At 47.0% G+C, this 27,962-nt stretch overlaps 2 protein-coding genes across 4 annotated transcripts in view; one reads left to right on the forward strand and one right to left on the reverse strand.

Moving 5' to 3' along the window:
* Positions 1–365: 365 nt before the first annotated feature.
* LOC144892022 (uncharacterized) lies at positions 366–2,988 on the forward strand. The gene is made up of 2 exons (XM_078777175.1): positions 366–1,363; positions 1,993–2,988. Exons 1-2 carry the CDS (start codon positions 383–385, stop codon positions 2,848–2,850), a joined length of 1,839 nt encoding a protein of 612 aa, XP_078633301.1. The 5' UTR covers positions 366–382; the 3' UTR covers positions 2,851–2,988.
* Positions 2,989–3,570: 582 nt separating this feature from the next.
* Positions 3,571–27,962, reverse strand: part of IPO5 (importin 5) — a 72,225-nt gene continuing 47,833 nt past the window's right edge. For all 3 annotated transcript variants that reach the window (XM_078778064.1, XM_078778063.1, XM_078778066.1), the window contains 10 exons: positions 27,799–27,920; positions 27,217–27,313; positions 25,861–26,033; positions 24,564–24,675; positions 17,281–17,336; positions 15,795–15,917; positions 14,227–14,446; positions 13,714–13,942; positions 11,561–11,702; positions 3,571–4,305 (listed from right to left, as the gene is read on the reverse strand). In XM_078778064.1, the coding sequence (XP_078634190.1) occupies positions 4,219–4,305; positions 11,561–11,702; positions 13,714–13,942; positions 14,227–14,446; positions 15,795–15,917; positions 17,281–17,336; positions 24,564–24,675; positions 25,861–26,033; positions 27,217–27,313; positions 27,799–27,920 (1,361 nt within the window). In that variant the 3' untranslated portion in view covers positions 3,571–4,218. The remainder of the gene's footprint in view (positions 4,306–11,560; positions 11,703–13,713; positions 13,943–14,226; positions 14,447–15,794; positions 15,918–17,280; positions 17,337–24,563; positions 24,676–25,860; positions 26,034–27,216; positions 27,314–27,798; positions 27,921–27,962) is intronic.

Here is a 27,962-nt window from a genome sequence, read left to right on the forward strand (position 1 = left end):
AGCGGCATGTCCACAGTTTCAGTACTGGGCCACTGTACTTAACCTGGAGCTCTGTATACTCCTCTACATACGTTCACTGAGAGAGTCCAACTTCACGCTGTACATGGACACCCTACCAGAGCTAGCTGCATGGTTCGCTGCATTGGGCCATATCCACTATGCTCGCTGGTTACCAGTCCACATCAGGGACATGGTTGGCATTGCAGAGAAACACCCAGATGTTGCTGCCAAGTTCCATGCGGGGCACTTCACATCCAAGAAGACTAGGCATGCTTTCTCCGCCATCTCCCTAGACCAGGCTCATGAACAAAACAATGCCACGGTCAAAGGCGATGGCGGGGCAGTGGGCCTAACTGAAAATCCAAGTGCCCTTCGACGGTGGATGGTCGCTGGCCCCGAAGTTGCTCGGGTCATCACAGAATTTGAGACCTCACAGCAACTGCGCCAAAGGGGAGAGCACACCCACCACCATGAGCAAACCGACAGTGTGCAGAAGAAGTTCGTCCAAGATGTCCGTGCACTGACAACAGTCATCGAAGAGATGGGCAGCCCCTTTGAAGAAGAAAGCACAGATTTGCTGGTCCTGGGCACACTGGAGATCTTGGGCCCAGCTGTTGTAGATACTGTGCGTACAGCTTTACAGATTGGGAGAGATCAGTTCCATTCATTTGAGAAGGAACGTCTGGCAGACAGATCCAAGCCACTCAATGATGTCATCAAACGCAACAAACTCCCGTTGTTTTCATCCATCAAGGTCAAAGCTGCCCAGAAGAGCAAACATCAAGTAGCCTCTGCAAAGAGTGATTCAGAGCTCTTCTCCAGACTATACATCGCATGCCAAACCAGAGATGGGGGTCTCGAGCAGTTCTTCAAACATGAGAACAGCGCACATCCGCCAGCACTCTCGCAAAATGGACAGCTCCGCTTTGGTTCCAAAGCTGACTTGTTGCAGCCCTTAGAACAGCTTGTCGAAACAAAGTCGGACCCACCACAAGTATCTTCTGTGATCCTCGATGGAGCTGTAATAGTTCAAATGCTGAGCCCAGGCCAGACCAAAACATTTCTTGACTATGCCACAAAAGTATTCGTTCCATACATTATGTCACAGCTTCAACATCGATCTCGTCTCGATCTAGTGTGGGACCGCTATGCAAAGTCAGGCAGCCTGAAGGCAACTGCAAGGACCAACAGAGGCAAGGGAATACGCAGACGTGTCACTGGCTCTGCCCTCCTACCAGGCAACTGGCACAGTTTCCTCCGTGTCGACGAGAACAAGGAGGAACTCTTCAGCTTTCTGTCTAAGCAGGTCACGGAGTCCATCGATGTGCCAGACAAACAGCTGATTGCTACTGACGGTGAACAGGTAATGTGCATGATGTATGTTAGTGTGTGTTAGTGAAAGTGTGTGTATGTGTCTGGGTGGTGAGAGTGGGTGCGTGCCTGCTTGTGTGTTTGAGAGTGTGTGTACAATCTTCTGTGGTTTCAGTACATATTATACAATGTATTATTGATTTATGCTGTTGTAGAGTAAATTCTTACCCACATATGTGTATTCTTTTCATATAATTTAATTTTGATTATATAATCCCGATTTGTATTATCTATTCGGAAGAATATTTTGTATTGTATATATAATCTTTAGCTGTCCACGGTACACTCCCTCAAATTGTTAAGAAAGGCCTATTGGCCATAGTGTTCTTGAATTGCTTTTTTCTTTCCTGGCATCTTGGGGGAGTGTACACGAACAGGCTACTGTTATATGTGCAATGTCATATTGTATGATTTCATGTGTTTGATGCCAAGTAAATAACAATAATAATAATAATAATAATAATAATAATAATTGCCCTGTATTTATGTACTTGAAATAATGTACTGAAATAAATTAATAAATGTTATGCAGATTCATGTCAGGTTTTATTCGTGACCACCTACACCAAAGGAATTCACATTTAATTTACATCACGGTATTGTTCATGCTTACACCAACAGGTCATTGCTGTACCACCATGTGCAGACACAGCCGCTTTGGCCCCGTGCAATCACGAGGAAGCAGACACGCGCATGATGCTCCACGCAGCAGCTGCTATGAAATCTGGACACCGCAGAGTACTCATCCGCACCGTGGACACAGATGTGGTGGTTCTCGCTGTGTGGATGGCCCAGGAGCTTAATGAGGTAGTGGACGAACTCTGGTTAGCGTTTGGAACCGGAAAGAACTTCTGCTACATAGCAGCACACGAGCTGTCTGCTACCCTGGGACCAGACAAAGCCAAGGCACTGCCAATCTTCCATGCAATCACAGGGTGTGATACTGTCTCGAGCTTTGCAGGTCGTGGTAAGAAAACAGCATGGGCAGTATGGGAAACTTTTCCAGAAGTGACCAATGCATTCCTGGACCTGGCATCTGCACCAAGTGAGATCTCTGAGGATACACTGGCAACCCTGGAGAGATACGTAGTGCTTCTGTACGACCGCACATGCACATGTTCTGAGGTGAATCTGGCAAGAAAGAAACTCTTTGCAAAGAAATCTCGATCCATTGAAGCAATACCTCCAACACAGGCCGCCCTAGTACAACACGTGAAGAGAGCAACTTACCAGGGTGGACATTGTTGGGGACAGTCTCTTGTCCCACACTGCTATCTCCCATCACCATGCGACTGGGGGTGGGTGGACAATGACGGACAGTTCGATCCTCTGTGGACAACACTACCAGAAGCTGCCAAATCCTGCTATGAACTCATCTGTTGTGGGTGCGAAAAAGGTTGCAGTGGGAGATGCAAGTGCAAGAAAGCGGCTCTGAAATGCACAGCACTGTGTGCCTGTGATGGTGACTGCTCACATTGAGTTGGAACTGTGACACTTGGCATGACTTGATGCAATACGCTCGCTGGTTCTCTTGCTGAACGTGTGTATACAATGTACGTAATATGGGATTATCAGTTGCTTATGTGCATTAAAACATATTTCAATACAACCATTCAATTCATTGACCTCAGAAATGTACATCTAGACACCAGAATCAAGTATCTAGCTGGCATAGAACCAGAGATATCGGTCAGCAGATTTTCGGAAGCCGCCATCTTGGAATCCAATATGGCGTCAGTAAATCAATTTCCGCCATCTTGAAATCCAATATGGCGTCAGTAAATCAACTTCTAAGTAGAACCATTCAATTCCTTGACCTCAAGTTTGTACATCCAGACACTAAAATCAAGGCTGTAGCTGGTATAGAACCAGAAATATTTGTAATTAAAGATTTTTAAGCCGCCATTTTGAAATCCAATATGGCGGCCACATTGGGGTGAATTCCAAAGTGGTTCCATATCTGAAAATGTTCTCCATATAATATTCTATCATTCTGCCAAATTTGGTGCTTCCATCACAAAATGCACAATTGGTTTGCTATGCCGCTGCACTATAGCGAACGACGTGAAAGTGTTGGGTCTTTGGGGCAGAATTGTTTTTCCAACATCAGAACAGTTTCTTGTGAGTAAAGAGAGCAAAGTGTGTGTGTGTGAAAGGGGAAGGGGAAGGGAAGGGGGAGCCTGAAAAGAAATATTCAAATGAATATTCAAAATTTTTATTTCCACGTAATCCGATCACCATTTGCGCCTCAATCCACCGTCTGCCACCATAATTCCACCAATGACAAAACGCCGCATCCACAAAGATGTTTTTTTTAAATAAAAAAAGTGGAATTTGTTTGGCCTTGCTTGCATTTGTCTGAAAGTGCATATAGCGTTAGGTACAAATAGCTCAGCTGTACCAAGCTGCTGGACGCAAAACGTCCAAAAGGACACAACTCTTACTGGCTGGGTTAACTCGGGCAAAGTTGGTGCCGCGGACGCTTCAAGGTAGAAGAACTCGATTTTTAAAAATATTGTAATGAAGAATTTACCATCCGGGGTGTGCAAACGTCAACTTGTGTGAGAGATCTGGTGCTTCTTGCGTATCCGAACAATTGAATCGCTGTCCCATGGTCGCAGAACAAGCTAGGGAAGAAATGAGGGATGTACAGGAACTCAAATCGAGAGGAACCGGTTAACGATGAAGGGCAGACTGGGTGAGGAGGCTCAGTGGAGAGGACTTGAGCTTCAACAAAAAAACATTTTAAATATGCCACTGTTCCTATGGAGCGGCTGGTGGTAAACTGCTCAAACATGACGTAAAGCGAGGAAGGAGAACAAAGTGGGCGGCTGGAAATGGTCTCCTTCACAGCGTGTCCAGCAGGTCAACCAATGCCTTCTGTTGTACCTCGTTCAGTTGTCCGACGCAAACGGTCCACAGCTCTCCTGACATCTACGCACACACACAAACATAAATTATGCAAACAATACGAGGGATAATCTTGTCTGTGATCTTATCACATTTATTGCAATCTAAGGCCAGTACCAGTTCACTGGTAATTCCCTGTTTGTCGTTGAAGGCGGCAAAAAGGGTTGGCGGCAGGAAGGGCATCCGGCCGTAAAACATTGCTTCAAAAAGGGGACCAAAAAAACAACAACTACCACGGTCCCCGAAAAGGCCAACCCCCGCTTTGCGGGGAAAAATGGCCTCTAAACGGTGGTTTTTTAAGGCCTCCCTGTCCTTGCTTAACCAAACCTCCCTCTGGATCCCTTTTTCCGCCATATACTCATGAGCTAGGCTCGACATGACCAGCCATTTACCCCCACCACATGAGCTATTTAAACTCATCGACTGGCCGATGCAATGCTGGCACAAAATATACAGAAAAGCACAACATTTATTATCATCCTAATATTGTGCAATACACTCATGTCAATCAGTATTACAAACAATTAAAACAACAAAAACAGGAGTATCAATGGGAACGTTGTTGCTGCCTCCTCTCAATCGGTTTAACTATTCGAGGAGTTGTTCTTGTTAACAACGCAACTCGCATGTCTTCGTCAGCTTTCAGGCAGTTCCTGGCCTTCGTTTTCATCGCTATCAGGGCTGAGAACCTAGTCTCACAGAGATACATGGTGACGAAAGGAACGGCCACTTGGAAGGAACGCTGAGTGAGAGGTAGGAATGAATCTGTCAGTTTCATCAAAAAATTCACTCCCACTCTTTCAAATTCATTTTTAAAACCGGGAGAGTTTCAAGATAAATCAGCTCTTATTTCGCTGGGTCGTCATCATTCATCTCAGTCAGATCAGTGGTGAACGTTCTTGATATGCAGCTTTCTGTAGGAATCATGTACATTGCAAAGTAGCCAGTGAAATGATCTTTGAAGGTTTTCAAATGTGCCATGATGTCTTCAGTGATTTCAGATAACAGTCCAGGATCTGGGTTTAAAATTGCACTCTTTTGGAATTGGTATATTCACCTCCAGTCATGGGATTCCCCCCCCCCTTCCCCTTCGAGGGGTAAATTTAACACCGAGTCCCCCCCCCTCGGGTAAATTTAACACCGACTCCCCCCCCCCCCTGCCCCCACCCCCGTGGTTGCAGCGTCATCTCCCCGGTTGCAGCGTCATCTCCCCGGTTGCAGCGTCATCTCCCCGGTTGCAGCGTCATCTCCCCGGTTGCAGCGTCATCTCCCCGGTTGCAGCGTCATCTCCCCGGTTGCAGCGTCATCTCCCCGGTTGCAGCGTCATCTCCCCGGTTGCAGCGTCATCTCCCCGGTTGCAGCGTCATCTCCCCGGTTGCAGCGTCATCTCCCCGGTTGCAGCGTCATCTCCCCGGTTGCAGCGTCATCTCCCCGGTTGCAGGGTCATCTCCCCGGTTGCAGGGTCATCTCCCCGGTTGCAGGGTCATCTCCCCGGTTGCAGGGTCATCTCCCCGGTTGCAGGGTCATCTCCCCGGTTGCAGGGTCATCTCCCCGGTTGCAGGGTCATCTCCCCGGTTGCAGGGTCATCTCCCCGGTTGCAGGGTCATCTCCCCGGTTGCAGGGTCATCTCCCCGGTTGCAGGGTCATCTCCCCGGTTGCAGGGTCATCTCCCCGGTTGCAGGGTCATCTCCCCGGTTGCAGGGTCATCTCCCCGGTTGCAGGGTCATCTCCCCGGTTGCAGGGTCATCTCCCCGGTTGCAGGGTCATCTCCCCGGTTGCAGGGTCATCTCCCCGGTTGCAGGGTCATCTCCCCGGTTGCAGGGTCATCTCCCCGGTTGCAGGGTCATCTCCCCGGTTGCAGGGTCATCTCCCCGGTTGCAGGGTCATCTCCCCGGTTGCAGGGTCATCTCCCCGGTTGCAGGGTCATCTCCCCGGTTGCAGGGTCATCTCCCCGGTTGCAGGGTCATCTCCCCGGTTGCAGGGTCATCTCCCCGGTTGCAGGGTCATCTCCCCGGTTGCAGGGTCATCTCCCCGGTTGCAGGGTCATCTCCCGGGTTGCAGCGTCATCTCCCGGGTTGCAGCGTCATCTCCCGGGTTGCAGCGTCATCTCCAGGGTTGCAGCGTCATCTCCAGGGTTGCAGCGTCATCTCCAGGGTTGCAGCGTCATCTCCAGGGTTGCAGCGTCATCTCCAGGGTTGCAGCGTCATCTCCAGGGTTGCAGCGTCATCTCCAGGGTTGCAGCGTCATCTCCAGGGTTGCAGCGTCATCTCCAGGGTTGCAGCGTCATCTCCAGGGTTACAGCGTCATCTCCAGGGTTACAGCGTCATCTCCAGGGTTACAGCGTCATCTCCAGGGTTACAGCGTCATCTCCAGGGTTACAGCGTCATCTCCAGGGTTACAGCGTCATCTCCAGGGTTACAGCGTCATCTCCAGGGTTACAGCGTCATCTCCAGGGTTACAGCGTCATCTCCAGGGTTACAGCGTCATCTCCAGGGTTACAGCGTCATCTCCAGGGTTACAGCGTCATCTCCAGGGTTACAGCGTCATCTCCAGGGTTACAGCGTCATCTCCAGGGTTACAGCGTCATCTCCAGGGTTATAACAACACCACCATGACTGAGCATACAAAGGACTTTTAAAATGGCATGTGCTGCTTTCTCACTTAACATTCAACATTTAGAGGAAAAACATGGACAAACAACCATAGGTTGGCACGCAATGGAATGGATGTGGATTTCTCCTTGATTGCCCAACCAACTGCAGAGAGAAGTGACTCGACTCAAAGTGACATCAACCCAGAGTGCCCAAGGAGGTTATGTCACTTCCACCAAGGTCACATGACCGTTTGAAATCAAGTCTGGGGTTGTCCAATGTCTCCGTTTGAACGCGTGCGTGTGTGCGTGATTGGTACTGCAGCTCCTCCACAAGCCTAAGACCCTGTTAAAAAATAATTTTTAATGCTCTCAAGGGAGTGAAAGCAGATGGGGCAGTCAGCCTCACACACAAGCTGGTAGACAATAAGGCAACAATGGTTAGATCCTAATTTATTTATTTTTGTACACAAAGTCAGGCTCATGTAAGAGCCAGAACAAAGAGGGATCAAAACACAACTGAAAACTACAACAATGCAACTGTGTCGCCAATATACCTCTGCTTAGTCCCTGCCCATGACAACGGGTAGATGCCCACGTTCACTGTCCTAAAAATAAACAAGTTTGATTTAAATGCCTTCAGCTGTTCTAAAGCATCACATTTTTACCAGACATGACAGGTTTCACATCGATCGGTGAAGCGGTTTTGGAGAAAGGGTTTTTTAAAATATCGACTTTCAAGCTAATATGGCTGCCAAACAACGTGATATATGACATCAAAAATGTACACTCTGCATATGTACGGGTAGAGGATGACGTTTGTGAAGTTTTGTGCTGATCGGATAAGGTTCGTTTTTCAATCCAAGATGGCTTCCAAACCACGAGACCGACGACGTCATAATTTTCTAATTATATGCAACACTGGTGTTAGATGACATTTATGAAGTTTCGCATCATCTGAGATATAATTATATAATATTTTCCTTCAATCCATTAAGGCTGCCACACCATGTGACCGATTAAATTTTTTTGATCAACTTTTAATTGCCAGGTCTAGTCGATGACGTGTAAAGTTTCCAGTCTTTATTTTTTTTTGTATACAAGATCGAGGCTCGTGTAAGAGCTAACAATAATGACATTAAAAAAACAAACGGACACAAAAGACATAATAAAGGGAGTGGGAGACAAGATGGGAAGAGAGGGGGAAGCACACAAGCACAACATTTGAGAGCAGAGACATCGGGAGATCTGTGGGAGGGAGAGGGCTTGGGGGGAGGAGGCATGGGAAGGGGTGTGGGGGTGGGAGGGAGAGGTAAAAACAACATGGACACAGCTAGGACTTCCAGGAAAGAAGTCGGTATGGCAGAAAAGTGGATCTGGGGTGAATTCATGGGGGTAGAAAAGATCAAGGTTTTGGATGGGGGAAGAAAGATATGGTGGTGAACAGTTGTTTTAAAGACCTGGAAGGAGGAGTGGGATTGAAGAGAGTGGGGGAGTTTGTTCCAGAGGTGGGAAAAAAGAGGAATGAAAGAGTGAAGGTAAGCAGAGTCTTGATTTTGGCAGCTTCACCAGAAGAGGGTTGCTGGCAGATATTGTGCGACCTGTTGTTGTATTTGGGGGACAGAGCACAGACAGAGCTGGGGGAGCTCGGCCAGAGAGGAGTCGGAAGAAGACAAAGACCACCTACCTGCCTGTGGTGAGTGAGTGAAAGGCCCTCAGAGTTAGCTTCATCGCGGGAGATTCCAATGATTCTGAAAGCTTTGGTTTCAACAGCGTGAAGCCAAGCGAGGTGTGAGGCAGGAGCACCAGCCCAGAGGGGAGAGCAGTGTTCCATTGAGCTGCGGATGAAAGCCTTGTATGTGGTGAGGAGCTCAGGTGTGCCAAGGAAGGACTTCGCACGACGGAGGATGCCCAGTCGGCCACTGGATTTGGAGGCCAGCTTGGAAATGTGGTTTTCCCAGGAAAGATCATGGCAGATTGTGAGACCCAAGAGCTTGAGCGACAGAACTTCTTGGAGAGGATTGTTGAGAAAGTAGATGGAAGGATTGTCCAGTCGGTCTTTTCGGAGAGACATGGTGAGTGTGAGATTTGTCAGGATTGAAAGGCATGTTCCACTTATTTGACCAGTCTGTGATTTTCCCAAAGTCTGCAAAGAGTGAGGAGGCTGCAGACTGCCGATCGGAGGGATGAGGAATGGAACAGCAGAAAGTGGAGTCATCAGCAAAGAGATAGAGAGGATTTTCCAGAGAGTCGGAGAGATCATTGATGAAGACCAGAAAAAGGACAGGGCCCAGAACACTGCCTTGGGGAACTCCAGCCTGAACAGGAAAACGAGATGAGAGAAATCCATTCAGGGCCACACGTTGACTACGACCAGAGAGGAAGTCCGCAAGCCATGCGTGGAGATTTCCATGGATACCATAGGAGGAGAGTTTGGTGAGCAGAGCGGGGTGCCAGACCATATCGAAGGCACGTGATATGTCAAGGGAGACAGCTCTGATTTCCTGTTTGACATTGAGAACCTCCATCCATTGTTGGGACAGCAGAAGCAGCATGTCCAGAGTAGAATGACCTGGTCTGAATCCAAATTGATGATCAGAGATCAAGCCATCGGAGAAGAGGAAGGATTTGATATCTGAAGCAATGATGGATTCCATGAATTTGCTGATAATTGGGAGCAGGCTGATTGGTCTGTAGTTGTAAGGATCTGTTTTTGAACATTTTTTGTGTAAAGCGGAAATGTTGGCCGATTTCCAAGCTGATGGCAGATGACCTTGAGCAAAAGAGAGGGCGAAGAGAACAGAGAGAGGGTGAAGAGAACAGAGAGAGGGTGAAGAGAACAGAGAGAGGGTGAAGAGAACAGAGAGAGGGTGAAGAGAACAGAGAGAGGGTGAAGAGAACAGAGAGAGGGTGAAGAGAACAGAGAGAGGGTGTGAAAGAGCAGCAGGGCAGGATTTTAGGACCCGTGGCCTGATGCCATCTGGTCCAGTGGCAGAATCAGAGTCTAGGATTGACAGAAACTTCTCCACCTTGTCAGTAGAGAAGGACATAGAGCCCAGGAGCAGCTGGGTACGACTGGGTACGGTGGGTACAGAGAGAGACGGATTTGGGACACAATATTTTGAGGCAAACACAGAGTTGAGGCATTCAGTTTTGTCATGTGCGGAGTCAGCTGTATAGCCGTGTATAGGGGATGAAGGGGGAACAAACACCAGAAACAGATTTGACAAGACGCTACGAGGATTTGGAAGAGGGAGACAGGTTTGAGAGTTCACTCTTAAGAGTAGAGAGATATTGTTTCCTGGCTCTCCTGAGGGTAGACACACACTTGTTCCGAGCTTTTTGAAAGGAAATGAGATTGCCTTCAGTTGGATTAGCCTTCCAGGAGGTGAAGGCAAGTTGTTTCAGGGCAACTGCCTCACCACAAGATTCCGTGTACCATGGACGGGAGGAAGGGTATGACGACTTAAGACGAGATGGGATAAATCTGTGCATGAGAGAGAGAGCAGTTTACTTTGGAAGAATTCCCAGGATGAGTTGATGTCAGAGATGGGAGACCAGTCCAGATGATTGATGGCTGCTTGAAGACCGTGCCAGTTGGCCTGAGTGAAATGCCAGACTCGTCGGCGCTGAGGAGTCTCTCTGAGAATGGCCAGAGAGATGTCCACTTTAACAAGCATATGGTCAGATGAACCGATTGGAGCAGAAGAAGAGCAGCAGACATTTGCAGGGAAGTTTGTCATAACCAAGTCTTGAAGAGAAGATGCTCCGTTGACTGATATCCGGGTCGGGAAATTGACAGATTGTGTCAGTCCCAGTGAGTCACAGAAGTCCTTTGCCGAGGTGTCATGGCTGGTGAGAGAGGTACCCACACCCAGCCAGCTGGCATGATGACAGTTGAAATCACCACATATGAGGAAGAGAGAGTTGGGATGAGCAGATATAAGTTGGTCCATGTTATCAGACTGCGAGATGTATATGGAGTCATCACTGTTTGGTGGACGGTACAACACACATATGAACAAAAGGTGGGAGCGACGGGGAGGTCGTAGCCAGAGGTACTCCCAGGGGTGAAGTGGAGAGAGGGCAGTGCAGGGAGAGTAAGGAAGAGAGTTTTTGATAAAGATAGCAACCCCACCTCCAGGACGTGGCTCAGGTCTATCATACCGGAGGAGGGAGTAACCAGGGAGAGATATTAAGGAATCAGAGACGTCTTGAAGGAAGAAAGTTTCTGTTAAGCAGATCAAGTCTGGTTTGTCAGAAGCAACCTGTATGGAGAGATCAGTCAAGTTTGAGCGAGGGCCCCGGATGTTTGAGGACCATACCGTTAAGGAAGAGGAAGGGGGAGCAAGAATGGAATTCTTGAATTCACCCAGGAAGAATGGAGAGATGGCTTGCGATTTTTGCCTGCACATGGAGAATAGTACAAGTGGTTTAACCGAGGGAACGGGTGTCACTGTTACGAAAAGGACACCCGTCCGTCAGGCTGCCACATGAAGAAAAAGCAGCTCAAGCAGGTAGGGGCTATTGACATCATGATTCGTTCCCCGTGGGAGCGGACATTATTAGTCATAATAAAAACATAACATTTTTGTGAGACAAGACACCTAAACAACAGACAACACCTAAATTCACAGACGAGAAGCTGAAACTTTAACAATGTCCAATTGAGTGGTTTGGTCAACTCACCTGCACTTGCCGCACAACATTGGCGAGACGCTTTGTACACTCACTCGACTCGCTCGCTGCTTCCCCAACAACACCGTCTGCAATGACTGCCAGGATGCGTGGAACGTTGCCATTGCCAGGCCCCAGCACCAGTGGACAGTTGCTGTTGAGACAAAACAACCATCATAGCTTCATGGCTGAAGAAGAATCGTGTTGGGGTGAACGGGAGAGGCAAGATGATAGCGATACAAGGAATCGGCTCAGACATCGGTCAATTATACAATTCCGTTACAAACTCGAATGGCACTTGGTAGAGCACAAACCTCCGCCAGGCTGAACAGTTTACGTTTTGTATCCCACTGATTGGTCAGAACTGGATCCACCATGAACCAAAATCTAATCAGCTTGTTCTTGTCACCTTACCAACTCATCCACCTAGTTTTGTCATAACTTGGCCACAACTTTTTGAAATATCATGTTATATATCGCTTTTGGCTAAATCTCTCAATGGTGAAGAATCACTTTTAAAAATAAATAATTCTCATATCTGGATCCATATTTGGATCTTCACAAAAATCGAATTGATTTGTCCTTGTCACAGAACCAACCTGTCCTGCAAGTTTTGTCCAAATCCGTCCACAATTTTTTGAGACATCGTGCCATATAGTTTTTTGCCCCATTTCTCAATGGTGAAAAATCACTTTTAAAATTCTCAGATCCGAATTTGGTTCAGAGAATTTTTGACGTGATACTTTAGCATTGAGCAATAGTGTTAAAAGCAATATACAGCATGATATCTCAAGAAGTTATGGATGGATTCGGCCGAAACTTGGTGGACAGGTTGCGTGTGTGACGAGGATGTTGGTGAAGATCTGAATACGGATCTGGACACGATAATTTTTTAAAATTTTTAAGTGATTCTTCACCATTGAGTGATAGGGCCAAAAACATTACATAACATGATTTTTCAAAAAGTTGTGGACGAGTTATTACAAAACTTGGTGGATGAGTTTGTTCGGCGACAAGAACAAGCCGATTCGATTTTAGTTCAGGTCCGAATCCAGATCTGGCCCATCAACAGGATACAAAACAAACTGTTCAGCCTGGCGGAAGAATGCGCTCTCCCAAGTGCCCTTCTAGTTACCCTCGCCAGAGGAGAGGGTATTGCATTCGAGTCCGTTTGTTTGTTTGTCCGCACAGAATAAACATGATTTTCTCTGTACTGTTGGTCCGATTGACAGGAAATTTTCACCATTGGTGCAACTCCACCTGTAGAATTTTTTAAATGATAATTATGACGTCATTGGTCACGTGGTTCGGCCGCCATCATGGAAAAACCGAAAACCTTTGCACCTCTATATATCCGAAAGCGCTGCATAGAAAAAAATTGAGACATGGCTCATTGTAAAGAACTCTCCATGTGGAATAAAATATGTTAATGATGATGTCAAATGTGCCTCCATTATGACGTCGTAATTCGACAAGTACAAAACTTCATCCGATCAAGATGAAATTTCTTGAGCGTCATCTCGGGATAAATTGGTGGAGAACAAAAAAATTAACGATGACGTCATCGGACACGTGGTTCGGCCGCTATATTTGTTTTTATCACAAGCCTTAAAAACCACTGAAAACATCCTGGTGGGGGTCTGCAATCTCCAATTGCTCTTTCTTGTTCAACTTGTAATTGGAAAGGAAACGTTTTTGTTTTTCCATACAAGCATCAGACTATACTTTGGCAGGTCTTGGTCTGTTGTGAGTATCTCGTTCTAACAATATTTTCAATGTCTAATATCACAAACTCAATGCACTCAACGGAACGGGCAACAAAATTATCTTAAGGCAGTGCTGCCCAAACTCCATCCTCCCATATCCCCAAAGAAACACGTATGGTGAGGGAAAAGACTGGAACAAAAAGGGAATTTCAGTTGATTTAGCGGTGCAAGTGGAACAGTGAGGATGGCGAATGGCACAGATCTTCGCATCCATGTGAGAAATTAAGGACGTTTAATGAGACACAGAGGAGATGCAGCATCTGGGAGTACCACTTGGAAGAGGTGCAAAGCTGCCGGTCCCGTGTCCACGTACTCGGGCGAGTGAAGCTTCAAAGCCCAGCCTTCGGTCGATCAAAATAGGAAAGCACACATTCCACGAGGCCATCGTTGCAGACAAACCTCTCAATTAGATCGCAAAGATAGTCGAAGCAGAAGACGGCCTCCTCCTTGTCCTCCGTGATGGGCAACCACGACAGCCAATGGGGAAGCAGCTCTTCGGAGGAGAGGCAGTCGGAGCGGTAACGGAGCAGCTTGCCCACGGCCGAAATGCAGTTCTCTGTAGCGGTCACGTTCCGCTTGCTGCGTGCATCTGGGGCCTGAATCACCTGCATCAGGTATGGCAATGCCTCTGTACGTGAAAGGGGGGGTTGAGGATTGAAACAAATTAATATAAGAGTAACGACACCAGAATCCTAAAACGCCTGGAACGCGGAAAAATAATTTCACTTTTGCACAATGTAGGCCGAGGCCACAAAAAGTAGTGTGCAGGCTGCATGAGAGAAAAAAACCACATTGCGGGGCATTTAATTAACTTCAATGTCATTAAAGTCTATTTATTCAGAGTGAAGGTAATGCTTTTCAAGGAGTCGAAAGTTACCTCTTAGAGCAGGTATGCGAGTGATTTTCACTAACCTGCGCACGCCTGTCTGTAGCCATCACCACCGTGCTTCGCCATGATTCCGACGCCATAGGCGGCGGCCTGACGTACTTCAGGGCTCGTGTCACAAACGTAAAGCAGCATCGGCTGCAGGAAGCACGAGGCCAATGGCAGCGAGGCTGGGCCGCAGTGTTCCAGGACATCATCCAACATGCAGAGGCCCCACTGCTTATCGGCCCAAGGGTGCGCCTGGCTCTGAGTTATTTACAGGGGGATAGGAGGAGGGGGAGGTGCGTGCAGGTAAAGAAGTTTATGACAAAATGACATCAAAATGACAAATTAAATAATAAGATGCAAAACAAGCGTCAGTAAAAAAAACATGTACAGAACGTTTCATTGACAATACAAGCAAGGTATTCTTCTTCTTCTTCGTCTCCTTCTTTCGTATGCAACACAAGGCTGCTGGGTAATATAATTTCCTGAGGGCACGGTTGTGCCGCTGATGCAGTGCCCTCTGTAGATTAGGGCAGGAAATTGGAAGTTCGCCAGGGTGCCGGCTATAAGGCCAAGTAAAAAAAAAAAAAGTTTCTCGTCCGGACTTTTTTGAAAAAAGGAGGAGGGAGGCCCTTACTATTTACTATTTTCATTTTTTTTGCTATTTTTTTCCAAGATGGCTGCCATGAATTGAATGACCACTGTGGCTGACTTAAAGACTCTATAGTTTGTCCAATGTAATGTGAAACATGCCAGTGTTGATTGTTACCGAAAGGCCTGCAATTTCATTTCCAAATTAGCAAATAAATATATGTTTTAACTGAAATGGCATATGTTTCGCAAAACGCAAATTTCGCAATTTTTTTTTTTTGAGATATCGTGCTGTGTATTTCGCAGTTTCTTCGCAAACGATTTTTTAAAAAACAAGTATATATTAAAAAAAAAAAAGTATTAAATAGTAAATAAAAGTAGGCGACGACCAAAAAGGAAGCGGGCGGGGACGAGAAACATTTTTTTTCTTTTACTTGGCCTAACTCGCCTACTCTGTGTAGGACACAATGGGATCTCTAACGTCCACAGACTAATGCTGACAGATGAGACACCCATTTAACGTCCATCGGAGAGGCGGCACGCACATTGATGAATCGCCCCGCATGACAGTTTATAGCTGGGCCGGGATTCCAACCCAGCCAAGCCAATTTAGAGGCGAGTGTGCGTACCTCGAGAGTCTGGGCCATCCTGCCAGCCATATTGGAGTATTAAAGAGCAAATAAATGAGAAAATAATAAAAAGCAAATATCGTAAGTAACTAACATTTCCAGGGTTGACACATTTAACAACTGTTAACTTTAAGGCCCAAAACCCATTTGTTGCATAACATGACGGTCCCCTGCTCTTCAAGTATGGGCTGCGGCTGCTACATCCCACCTCACACTATTGGATGGTGTTTACAATCCCCTACAGGAAGCCAAAACACAGGCACTGCTCACTCCCCTCATGACGGCAGCGTTGACAGTGGACGGGAGCGTCGACTCTGACCTCTCATCAAACGTTTAAAGCACAAACACACGTGCAACAACATTTTCCTGAAGGGAATCTATTTACTCACAATGAGGTTGACGACGAAAGGGAGCAGCTGCTCAAACCATGGAAGAACCTTAGCTTTGTAGCAGCTGAAGATGGAGTGGAGGATATCCGAAATTTTACTCAGTACGTAAACATCGTTTTCGTCCTGACGGGAGGAATCCAGGAGCATGTGAAGGAGAACCTTACAAATTAGAATACTACTCTTAATGGTTTATAACTACAATGGTACATCCATAATGTAATCCATTTATCTTTACATCATGATACATCCTTGTACCAAGTTTGACTTGGTTCCCTTCAGGCATTCTTAAGTTATCGCAGTAACAAAAACCTTTTACAAACTCTGACCTTTTACCTCTTGACCCGAAATATTAAGCCAATGCCGTTTGTCTGTCCCACCCTGAAACACAGAAACGCTCCTCGGAGAGAAAAAAATTGATGAAGTAAAAGTTGCTTCAAATTAATCGAAACCTACAGGAAAATTATAATTTTTACAATCGGACCAAAATATTGAACCTGGGCGGTGTATAAGGCAACAGAATGCTGCTTCAAACGCTCCCAATAAAACAAAAAAACAAAAAAAATATTTGCCGTTAAGAAATATGATGCTTTTGGAATTTCACGATACTCTCTCTATACGGTGTGTTGAATAGGCCAATACTGTCCGTCTGTTCCTCCCCGAAAGACAAAAATGCTTGTCGGAGACGATACATTATGTAAAGGTTGCTTCAAATTAATGCAAACCTACGGGAAAATTATAATACTGCCTCGATTTTGTGAATGGTAAAGAGGAAGTAACGCCTGCGTTGGACGGCGGATTGTCGGTTGGACCAAGTCACTCAAAATTCTGCTGCATTCAAAATCGTCAGTTAAACACCTGTATGAAGAATGCCAAGCTTTCTAACGATCGCGTCATGGGGCTTTGTAACGGTATGGGCCTCAGTTTTCAGGGAGGCCTCTGGTATAAAGTGAATTCGGAATCTATCAAAGCGATATCTGTACCAAGTTTTACTTAGATCTCTTCAGCCATTCTCAAGTTATCACGGCAACAAAAACCCATCACGGATGCAAGGACGGACAAACCGAAAACATAATGCCTCCAGCGACGCATAAAAAACACACATTGAGGCAACGACACGCCATGTTGTGTTAACGAGTTCAGAATCGAATCGGGTTGACAAGCACAAGCCAACAGGTAACATTCTTCCCTCCGAGTTCAATCCGGGTTTGATTGCCGAACAACAGCATCCGACTGTAAACTGCCATCCCAATGCTTTGAAGGCACCCATGGCCTCACGTGTACATCCTCCTTTGCAGGGGACTGTGAGCCGGCTGTTGTCTGTGAGCAGTTCCTTATGGATGTTGAACATTCCATTGGGTCTTTCAAATAGAGACTGTGTGTGTGGGCTTGTTTGTGTGTGTCCCGAGCCATATTCTAAACTCCTACCCTGGTATCCAACAGGCAATACCGCAGTTCAAGAAAATTCAAAAAATTCACACATTCAAACCTCATCCTGTAGGCTCTCTTCAACCTGCTCATCGTAGTCTTCATCTTTTCGTTTTTCTGGAAGTACAAAAAAAAAAACCCCCCAAAAATGACAAAATGTCCAAAACCAAAATGAGTGAACGCAGCCCCAAGAGGCCCAGTTTGTTTTGCTTCCCATTTCCAGGCCGTCGCCAATGTGGAGGAAACAATGCGAGAGCGTGTAACGTAATTAGCTGGGAATAACCCGACCGGAGTAATTAAACAATAACAGGTCAGGAGACGACGATGGTTCACGAGCGAGTGGTATTCAATGACAAAGGACGGACTATAGTGGGGCGGCTTAGCCCAAATATTCAAAAGAATTGTGCATTTTGTGATACAAGCACCAAATTTGGCACAAATGTACATTAATATGTTGCGAACATTTTCAGATATTGGGCCACTTGAAATTCCGTAATTTTATTTTTCAAATTTTTTCAAATTTCGTAATTTCAAATTTTTCGGGTGACACCGTCACAATTTCGGTCTTCGAGGCCGGCCGATAGGCAAAGTGTGACCGGAAGGGACGAGGTTCTCCTGACCACGTGGCCCTCGATCTGGGAAGCGAGAGGCGTTCCATTAGTGGACGCGCCCCTCACGCCCGACTTTTGGGCGGCCCCGGCAGGCCGTTTGTTTTGACGTTCCGTGACAGGCCCCGCACCCCCACCTCCGGGCCGACCGGAAGCTTGTGCTGAGTACATCATACCTGAACAACTCAGTGAGGCAGAACACAGCAGTGCACACCAGGGTGACCCCTTCAGTGCATAAACCAATTAACCTGTCCACTGCAGGGCATATAGAAATGAAGTTATTTTCTGCATATAATAATAATATAAGTTCAGTTCTATATAACAATTTCTGTTATCACCACTACCACTACAACTACCACTACTACAAGCTTTGTCTGGAATTTTGTGGACTAACAGACAAACAGACATACAGACAAGCTGGGATCAAAACATTACCTCCTTCCACCATTGAGTGTAGAGGTAAACATCATGGAAATTATATCATGCCCTAGATTTAATTCATGCTTACCCGTGTATTTGCTTCACTGGTTCACAAGGTCTTTTGCATACATGTAATTCAGACTCTCGTCTTCATTGCTGACCACACAATGTTCGCAACATATTAATGTACATTTGTGCCAAATTTGGTGCTTGTATCACAAAATGCACAATTCTTTTGAATATTTGGGCTAAGCCGCCCCACTATATCGGCCGGCCTCGAAGACCGAAATTGTGACGGTGTCACCCGAAAAATTTGAAATTAGAAAAAATTTGAAAAAAAAAATTACGGAATTTCAAGTGGCCCAATATCTGAAAATGTTCGCAACATATTAATGTACATTTGTGCCAAATTTGGTGCTTGTATCACAAAATGCACAACAGGTTTGCTATGCTGCTACACTACTATAACCGAAACAAGCCCGGACAGGCCAGGCCCGGAAATGTCAAAACGAAAGTTACTGACCTTGAAATGAGATAGAAAATAATGTATAATCAGTTATGAGGTTAGTTAGCTACGCAATACCTAAAATTCGGTGAAAAATGAAAAGAAAAAAATTAAAAATTAAAAATCGAGCTCCGTGAGGAGAGACATGACATTGGCCTAACCAAATATCGAAACCGCTGTCAGATTCCACCAAACCCCTCGGAGAAGATGTAGCTTGAACTCGATTACCCCCTACAAAGACATCTTTTTCGGGCGTGGCTCCGCCCACAATGGGCGCAATACGCCCACTCCAGGCAGGACAACTAGATCATGATATCAACCTCCCATCCAAGTTTCATCAAGATCGGATGATATCATCGGGTAGTTATGCTGCGGACAGACAGACACACACACAGACAGACGCACACACATGACGAATATAGTGGTCACTTGATAACTCGTGAACCAAAAAAAACTTCCCTAGTTTCGCCTCGAATTTCACGATTTCATTCTGATACGCGAGTCCAAGTCGTTTTACATCATTGGAATTTAACACTGCTAGCGTGTTCACGCTCAATTCCTTTTTGTTACTCTCTCCTCACGGTCTACGAAGAGCGGCACGCAGCGGAGCACCCCTTTAGGCCTAGTGTTACGTGGTCCTCCCGGTAACTACCTGGTCTCGGTGACCCCCGGACCGTGGGAGGCACCCCGCCAGAAAGATATATGATTTATACGCTTTCGCAACACAATCAATATGAAAGACACAAACAATTCAAGTCAATAGGAAACCCCTACACCAAGGATCCGGATTAATGGATAATGTATTCCCAATCAATCAACAATAATCAACGCTCAATCAACAACATTACTAAGATGTAAACTCATCTACAATAGCTCTAAGATGGCCATCTTATACATTCCTCACGTGAGCCCCACTCCCGACTCCCTCCATGGTCAATGTCTCTCACAATGTCTCCGTACTCCTGTAGTTCGATCTCCGCACGTGGGCGGTTGAACGGACCCTTCCTGACGTGCTTCCACCGTGCACGTCCCGTATCGGGAACAGCTGCTGCCGCGGACACCTCCTCGGCAGCCCACCGAGGTCGGTGCTCGTGATCGCGGCTTCGGGGCTCGCAAAGCGTGCGAGGCCCAAGGCGCCTGCCGTATGCGTCCTTGTAGACGTTGAGGTAAACGGTGCCGGACGCTGGGTTCCGTGCAGGAACCCACGGCAATTTGACGCGTAACCGGTAATTACCCCGCGCCGGTAACTCCTCTCGCCAGACGGGCTTTTCCAACGCAGCGTTCCCAATGCTGATCAATATCGACCCCGCTCTTCTCGGCGCTGGGCGAGGAAGAAGAAGATCGCCGCTTCTCCAGGACCTCGTGTCTTTTTCTTCTTCCGTTTCCGGTCTCCTTTTCCCCAGAAGGGCTCCTGACCCTTTAATTACAACAACCTTTAATCGACTACACATTAATAAGCAAAGACCTGCATAGTAATTCACATAAATCCGTAACACTCCCCCCCTTCAAGAAAGAAAGTTTGAACCCAGCGAAAACTTTCTTTGCCGGCCAACTTGGATAAACAAACCAGATAACTCACCCCCCCCCCCCCCAAATCATCAGTTCCCCCCCGGGCACAATTATCACTTAAAAATAAAGCAACAAAATTTCACAAAACCCCTAGATTAATTCCCTCTGGACCAAGCGTCAACCACTTCTAGTTTCTCTTGAATGACGGTTAAGAGGTGGTGACCAAAGCCCCAAAGTTAAACCTCTCGATAGCACTTTTTCGGGAGGCCCAGCTGAGTATTCCCTACAGGGACGCCTTAAGGAATGTGGAGTTCACGGTTAGTCCGGGGAGGAAAGTTCATTACATGGACGCCTTTAAGAACGTGGCGTTCACGGTTAGTCCGTGTAGGAGCCCCGGCTCGGCGGCTCCACCGTATATAGTGCTTCAACTTCTCCAGACTCCTAACAGTTACGATGGGACCCCTTGTCCCAGCCGTTACCTGACTGGCGGTCTCCTTCTCGGCCAGTGCTCTGGCATTAATTCCTTCGGGAGGTGCCGTAACTCTGGGAGCCTCCATAGTAATATCGGCTGCTGGCAACCCCAAAACTACCGCCAAGTTGTCCTCTTCTGTAGACCTCTCGACGTCAACGAAATGCCTTCCCTACGGTTATGGTCCGACCCTCCAAATCCTTACCATTCCAATCCTTCTCTGCCTCTCTGGCGTCTCTTGTGCTTGCAAACGTGACAAAGCCGAACCCTCTTGACCGTTGCGTTTCCCTGTCTTTTACCACCCGCACTTCCACCAGCGGCCCATATCTGTTGAAGACAGAGGTCAGAACTTCTTCCTCTGTGTTGAAGTTCAGTCCCCCTACAAATAACTTGGAACTTTTGTCGCCATCCCGAGCTGGGGTGGTGTTATTTCCCCTGCGGGGCTCTTTATCCACCCTCGGGTTACCATAAATTTGCCCCCCGGCCAAATCATTCCCGATAATCACAGATACTCCCTCTACAGGAAGCGTGGCTTGTAAACCGACGGTGACCGGTCCTGACACCAAATCGGATTCCAAATGGATGACATGAAGTGGGGCACTAACACAGCCACCGATCCCTTGTAACCGAACACTATCACCAGTTGCCGTCTCCTCTGACAATGGCAAAATGCCTTCAAGCATTAAGGATTTATGGGCTCCTGTGTCCCTCAAAACCCTAACCGGTCTTGGGTTAGTCAAGTCTCCCTTGAGTGAGACCAACCCCTCATAAATAAATGGTTGGTAACTCTTCTGTGGGCGATTTCTTACGCTTGCCATCGCATTCGGAGTGGTAATAGTCGGACTCCGCTCTGGGTTTTCCCTTTTCATGAGGTAACAACTGGACATCAAGTGTCCAGGTTTCTTGCAAAAAGCGCAAGTAGGCCCGGAGGAAAAACTCGTGGTCTGCCTCGGGCCCCCCGAAAAACAAGTTTGTCTTGGGCCCGTAGCCCCCTGATTTCGAACAGTTCGGGTATCAGCGTTGTCCCCATAATCATCTCGAGGCCGCCGCCATGTATTGTCATTCTCCGCACCTGCTGTTCCACACCTCCCCAGCGGAGATCTAGGCGAGGAGTTAGGTTCGTGGACCCCTATCCGGTGTGTTAAGGCATAATCATCTGCCATGGTGGCTGCGTCCCACAACTTCGGTACTTTCTTTTCCTGCAGGTACACTTTGATGTCCTCGTGGACACACTGTTGAAATTCCTCCACCAGCATCAGGTCACGCAATGCTTCGAAGTCGTTCCCGACTCCTTTTGACTCACACCACCGATCAAACATATTTTCTTTCACTCTAGCAAACTCCACATGGGTCTCACTCTCCCTCTTCCTGGCATTCCTGAATTTCTGCCGGTAAGCTTCCGGAACCAACTCATAGGCTTTGAGGATGTGCTTCTTCAATACCTCATAATCTGCACATTGGTCCATTTGTAGCGCCGAATAAATCTCTTGAGCTTTACCCACCAGCACACTTTGCACTAGTATGGTCCAGGCCTCCTCCGGCCAGTTTAACTGTCGAGCCACTTTCTCAAAGTGTGGAAAAAATTGAGTGACTTCCTTTTCACTGAAGGGTGGAACCAGCCTCACATGTCTGCCCACCTCCCAGGTGTTCTGGCTGGGTGTCGACCCCGTCAGCAAGGGTGGTACCTCTCCCCGTTCTCTCCTTAAATCCAGCTCCTTGAATTTAATCTCTTGCTGAAGCGCCAGATCACGTTCCTTCAACTCCATTTCGGCTTTTCTCTCCTCTGCTTCGAGTTCCCTGGCAGCTCTCCTCTCCTCTGCTTTTCTCCCTTCGAACCTTTTCTGGAGTTCTCGTTCCACTCTCCTTTCCTCTGCTTGTTTCTCTTCTCTCCTCTCTTCTGCTTTCCTTTCTTCTTCTGCTCTTTCCTTTTCTGCTTTCCTTTCTTCTTCTGCTAACCTTTCCTGGAGTTCTCGTTCCACTCTCCTTTCCTCTGCTTGTTTCTCTTCTCTCCTCTCTTCTGCTTTCCTTTCTTCTTCTGCTCTTTCCTTTTCTGCTTTCCTTTCTTCTTCTTTTAACCTTTCCTGGAGTTCTCGTTCCACTCTCCTTTCCTCTGCTTGTTTCTCTTCTCTCCTCTCTTCTGCTTTCCTTTCTTCTTCTTTGATCCGTTCCTGGCTCCGTAATTGCAACTCAAGTTTCCGGAGCTCAACGTCTTCTGGTTCTTCGGGTAGCCACTGCCAGGCTAACTCGTCCCATGTTCCTAATCCCACCATAGACTATCACCGTGGTCTGCAACTCTGCCTTCCTCAAATTAGTTCGGACCTCCAAGTTAAAATGTTTGGCCAATTTCAAGAGGTCCGCTTTTAGTAACGCTCGGAACTGTGCCTCACGGTGTTACCGCAAAGTTCTGTGCAACAAACGCCATGGTGACTATCGTTAACACCTGTTAACCTTCACCCAAGACTTTACCACAATTTCTCAAAAATTTACCAATTAATAATTAATTAATTAATTTTAATTAATAAAAATTATTATTTTATTATGTTATACAATTTTAAATCCCGGAATTCAATTGGACGAGCCCCCAATTCTGTTACGTGGTCCTCCCGGTAACTACCTGGTCTCTGTGACCCCCGGACCGTGGGAGGCACCCCGCCAGAAAGATATATGATTTATACGCTTTCGCAACACAATCAATATGAAAGACACAAACAATTCAAGTCAATAGGAAACCCCTACACCAAGGATCCGGATTAATGGATAATGTATTCCCAATCAATCAACAATAATCAACGCTCAATCAACAACATTACTAAGATGTAAACTCATCTTCAATAGCTCTAAGATGGCCATCTTATACATTCCTCACGTGAGCCCCACTCCCGACTCCCTCCATGGTCAATGTCTCTCACAATGTCTCCGTACTCCTGTAGTTCGATCTCCGCACGTGGGCGGTTGAACGGACCCTTCCTGACGTGCTTCCACCGTGCACGTCCCGTACCGGGAACAGCTGCTGCCGCGGACACCTCCTCGGCAGCCCACCGAGGCCGGTGCTCGTGATCGCGGCTCGCAAAGCGTGCGAGGCCCAAGGCGCCTGCCGTACGCGTCCTTGTAGACGTTGAGGTAAACGGTGCCGGACGCCGGGTTCCGTGCAGGAACCCACGGCAACTTGACGCGTACCCGGTAATTACCCCGCGCCGGTAACTCCTCTCGCCAGACGGGCTTTTCCAACGCAGCGTTCCCAATGCTGATCAATATCGACCCCGCTCTTCTCGGCGCTGGGCGAGGAAGAAGAAGATCGCCGCTTCTCCAGGACCTCGTGTCTTTTTCTTCTTCCGTTTCCGGTCTCCTTTTCCCCAGAAGGGCTCCTGACCCTTTAATTACAACAACCTTTAATCGACTACACATTAATAAGCAAAGACCTGCATAGTAATTCACATAAATCCGTAACACTAGCTTTAGACACAGGAGGGTGACACGCAGAGTGATGGGGGCGACAAACAGCTGGGGATCAAATCAGTTGGGACGTACAAGCCGTCTCATAAAGGGGGCATCTACATATTACATACACAAAAAGTGCAGCACTACACTCAAAATAGAAGATCCTTCTTAGCATCGCCAAACATTTATGATTAACTCGGACTGCTTTAATCTCCATGCAATCTCGTCAACCGCCAATTGCACTTTACCCAGCAAGCAGTCAAGAAGTTCCAACATAAGCAGCTGAGACATCAAGTGGCAATGCAGCAAGTTTCCATTTAAATCGGGGAAGCAATGCTAGTGGACAATACTCCAAAATCAAATTGAAGTCGTTTACGAGTTTGTACAAAACGGACCTTGCCGCAATTCCTGGTTCTTGAAATGTTCCTCAAACTTGCTTGTGAGGATGCCTCCAAGATCATCGAAGTGTTCTTTATTGAGACAGCCTTCGCCCATGAGCTCCACACACTGCCAACACACAGCGCAAATCGGTGAAGAGGGGGGAAAGAGAGAGAGAGAATGGTCACAATAGAGAGGGATTGGAATAGGAGTAAAGACTGGTCAGGAAAAGGGGAATTATGGGACAACAAGGAACTATTTCAATGTGGAATAGCCATGAGACATCAAATCAGTCCAAACCGGTGGGGTCTTGTAGTGCTACACCACCGAGTAAAATTGTTTATACAAAAGTCTATAAATGGAGGTGTTATGCAGGTGTTAAGTCACGTGATACCCTGATTACCATTCAATTTAAATGGCGAATCATCAGAGGTATTGTTGTGGCGATTTGAAGAACAAGGGGAGTAAGGGAACCGAGAAGGAGAGGAAGAACAAGTGAGGCTGGAGTGATGAAGAGGATTTCCCACTGTACCAAATCCCATGGGAATTGTGCAGGGTATCTGGAAATGGGTAAGCAAATAAGGGTAGAGGGGAGGGGAGAATACGTCGTCGATAGTTAGACAAAAACAAAAAAAATGGGAATAAAGGAGGAACTATGGCCGTGATTGCAGTTTGGAAGCGTGTCACATGCTCCAAGCTCGTGCCAATTTGTTTTGTGAAAACTTGGCATTTTATGATTTGCTGCCTTATCTCAGGAGGTGAAGTAAGATGGGAAGACGAAACTAGAACGGCACTCAGTAGAGAGCATACCTCCGCCTGGTTGGCCATATCACTCAATGGTGAAGAATCACTTTTAAAAATTCTAGTAGCTGGATCTGGATCCGGATCTTCACCAAAATCGAACTGAATCATCCTTGTCAGACACCCAACCGGTCCACCAAGTTTTGTCAAAGTCCGTCCACAACTTTTTGAGATATCCTGCTATGTATCGTTTTTGGCCCTCTCTCCTAATGGGGAAGAATCACTGAAAAAAATTCTAGTAGCCGGATCCGAATCCGGATCTTCACGAAAATCGAATCATTTCATCCTCGTCACATACGCTACATCTCTGCCAAATTTCGTCCGGATCCGTCCACATCTTTGAGATATTTTGTTCACAAACGGACAAACAGACAGGGGTGAAAACATAACCTCCATCCACCTTTGGTGGCAGAGGTAATAAGAGTACCAGACGATTTCATTGGTAGAATGATGCAAAGACTTTCCTGCAAAATATCTACAAAACGCAAAGAGAAACAGGAAGCAAACACCCACCCTGGCAAATGACTCCATGATTTGAGAGAGGACGTCGCTGTCTGGCTCCGTGCTGATGGCCTTTATCAAGGCCGAGCACATGAAGTGCCACATCTGTGCCAAGTACTCGGGCCCGCGGATCTGCGCACACTCCAGCAGGAGGGGCAATGACTCGGCCGCAGCGGAGCGCACACGTTTCACAGGATGTCAAGGGAAGCTCTCATAAGCTCATTTGCTGTGCAACATGCATAAAACTAGAGAGCATACCTGCACCAGGATGAATAGTTCACGTTTTGTATCCTACCGATATGCCTGATCCGGATCCGGACCTGAACCTGAACCAAAATTTAATTGGCTTGTTCTTGTCATCTAACAACTCATACACCTAGTTTTGTAACAACTCGTCCACAACTTTTTGAGATATTCTGTTCACAGACAGACAGGGGTGAAAACATAACCTCAGAGCACCTTCGGTGGCGGAGGTAATTAAAGCGAGAAGAGGGTGGTCAATAGTCGAGCTAAAAAATACACCGTTAGACACACAGGTATGCAAGTGAATGGCTTTTGTCTTCTGTATTAAACGTTGCATGCACCAAGGTGAACATGAAGCAATTTCAGGATGAAGTAAATCATGCCAGTCGAGTTACTGTTTCCTAATCATGACAGCACGTTACTGATAACATGTTACTAAAGTCATCTCAGCACATTTCAGAGTGCAGTACGTTTTGAGAATTGCTCTTATAAAGGCAAACCAGTCACCTCACCAAGCATAAAGCTCGGTGTGCATCAGTTGCAGCCGAGCGAAACAAGTTGCGAAACTTTGATGCATGCAACCGAATCACTTACACACGGACGTTTCTGCCACCGGCGCGCAATAGGTTGTCAACAGCTGCAGACGCTTCACGCTGAAGCAATCTGCCGAGCAACTTGTAGCGATACTTTACTGTCAGAAATGCAATAAATAAATACACATTTATAAACGTGAAAAACTTCCTGCAACTACAGAGTTCATGGAACGCCTTATCCCACGTAGTCGGGGGGGGGGGGGGGGGGACCCGGATATGGGCGGGGTCTGCAAGCAGACAGACAGACAGGGGAACAGATTGCTTAAACCCACTCTTCACTTCCCGTGCACGGGGTAACTACATCTTCAGATGGGGGCACGACAGCTCCATTATTTTGAGAGATTTCGTTGCACGACCGATGACTCGCGCGTGGATCCGGATTCACATTTAGCATGTGCGTGCATTTCCACTGGCCGAGACTCAAACGTCCTAACGGAATCGCAAACGAGGGATTGAGAACCTTCGTACGATTGTATCCATGCGGACACCCAGCGGCCTGCGTAGCGCATCCGATGAAAGTAAAAAGGGATATCGTCATGAAAGTAGAACTTCAACAGTGGCACCATCAGCTTCACAACCTGCTCGGTGTATTCAGCAAACCCTTCCTTCAGCTCGCGTGCGTAACACACCTGCGCACAGCGGAAACATATAAATATGTTATTATTCACACTGGAAAATATGGCTGGTGTGTGCATTAAGGAAGGGGAATTGAAGAGGAGGAAGAACAGAGCGGATTGGAAAGAAAATGGAGGGGATTCGGAGATGAGGGTGGGGGAAGCGGGGAGAGGTGAGAACAAGATGGGAAGGGGATCGTGTGGAATGTAATATGGGATTGTGGAATTGGATCAGTCAAAGAGACGCGCAAAGCACAGGATATCAAAAGACTTCATCTGCATGCATGTAGAAACACCAGAAGACATCATTGACACACGTTGGGGCTGCATAAAAAGGCCGCATCCTTATTGCAGTAATACAACGGTAAAAACAAAAACATTCCGCATTTGGCACCCCGCTTAAACACCCAGCACCATGTTGGGAGAAATTCTGGAGATGGACATGTGTTTTCATGGCGTACGAGGCTAACATGGTGATGTGCCAAGGAAGAGTATTTTACCAACATCTGACAGGCGGTGGCCTTCTCTTCCAAACCCGACGTCTTGATACCGAAGCTCTGCTGATCCCCCAAGTTCACAAACTCCCAGCTCTCATCCTCTTGCATATCCTCAATGTCCTGAGCTGCACGAGAAACGACCCACACTTTGAATGGTGAAAGCTGCT

Source organism: Myxine glutinosa, chromosome 5 (genome assembly GCF_964187855.1).
Source record: "Myxine glutinosa chromosome 5, kmMyxGlut1.1, whole genome shotgun sequence".
NCBI classification, from domain to species: Eukaryota; Metazoa; Chordata; class Myxini; order Myxiniformes; family Myxinidae; genus Myxine; species Myxine glutinosa.

Bases quoted from the DNA above. Each gene is read 5' to 3' on its own strand.
- LOC144892022 (XM_078777175.1), top strand. From the start codon at position 383: ATGGTCGCTGGCCCCGAAGTTGCTCGGGTCATCACAGAATTTGAGACC. The intron at 1,364-1,992 runs GTAATGTGCATG...TTACACCAACAG, and splicing joins TTGCTACTGACGGTGAACAG to GTCATTGCTGTACCACCATG.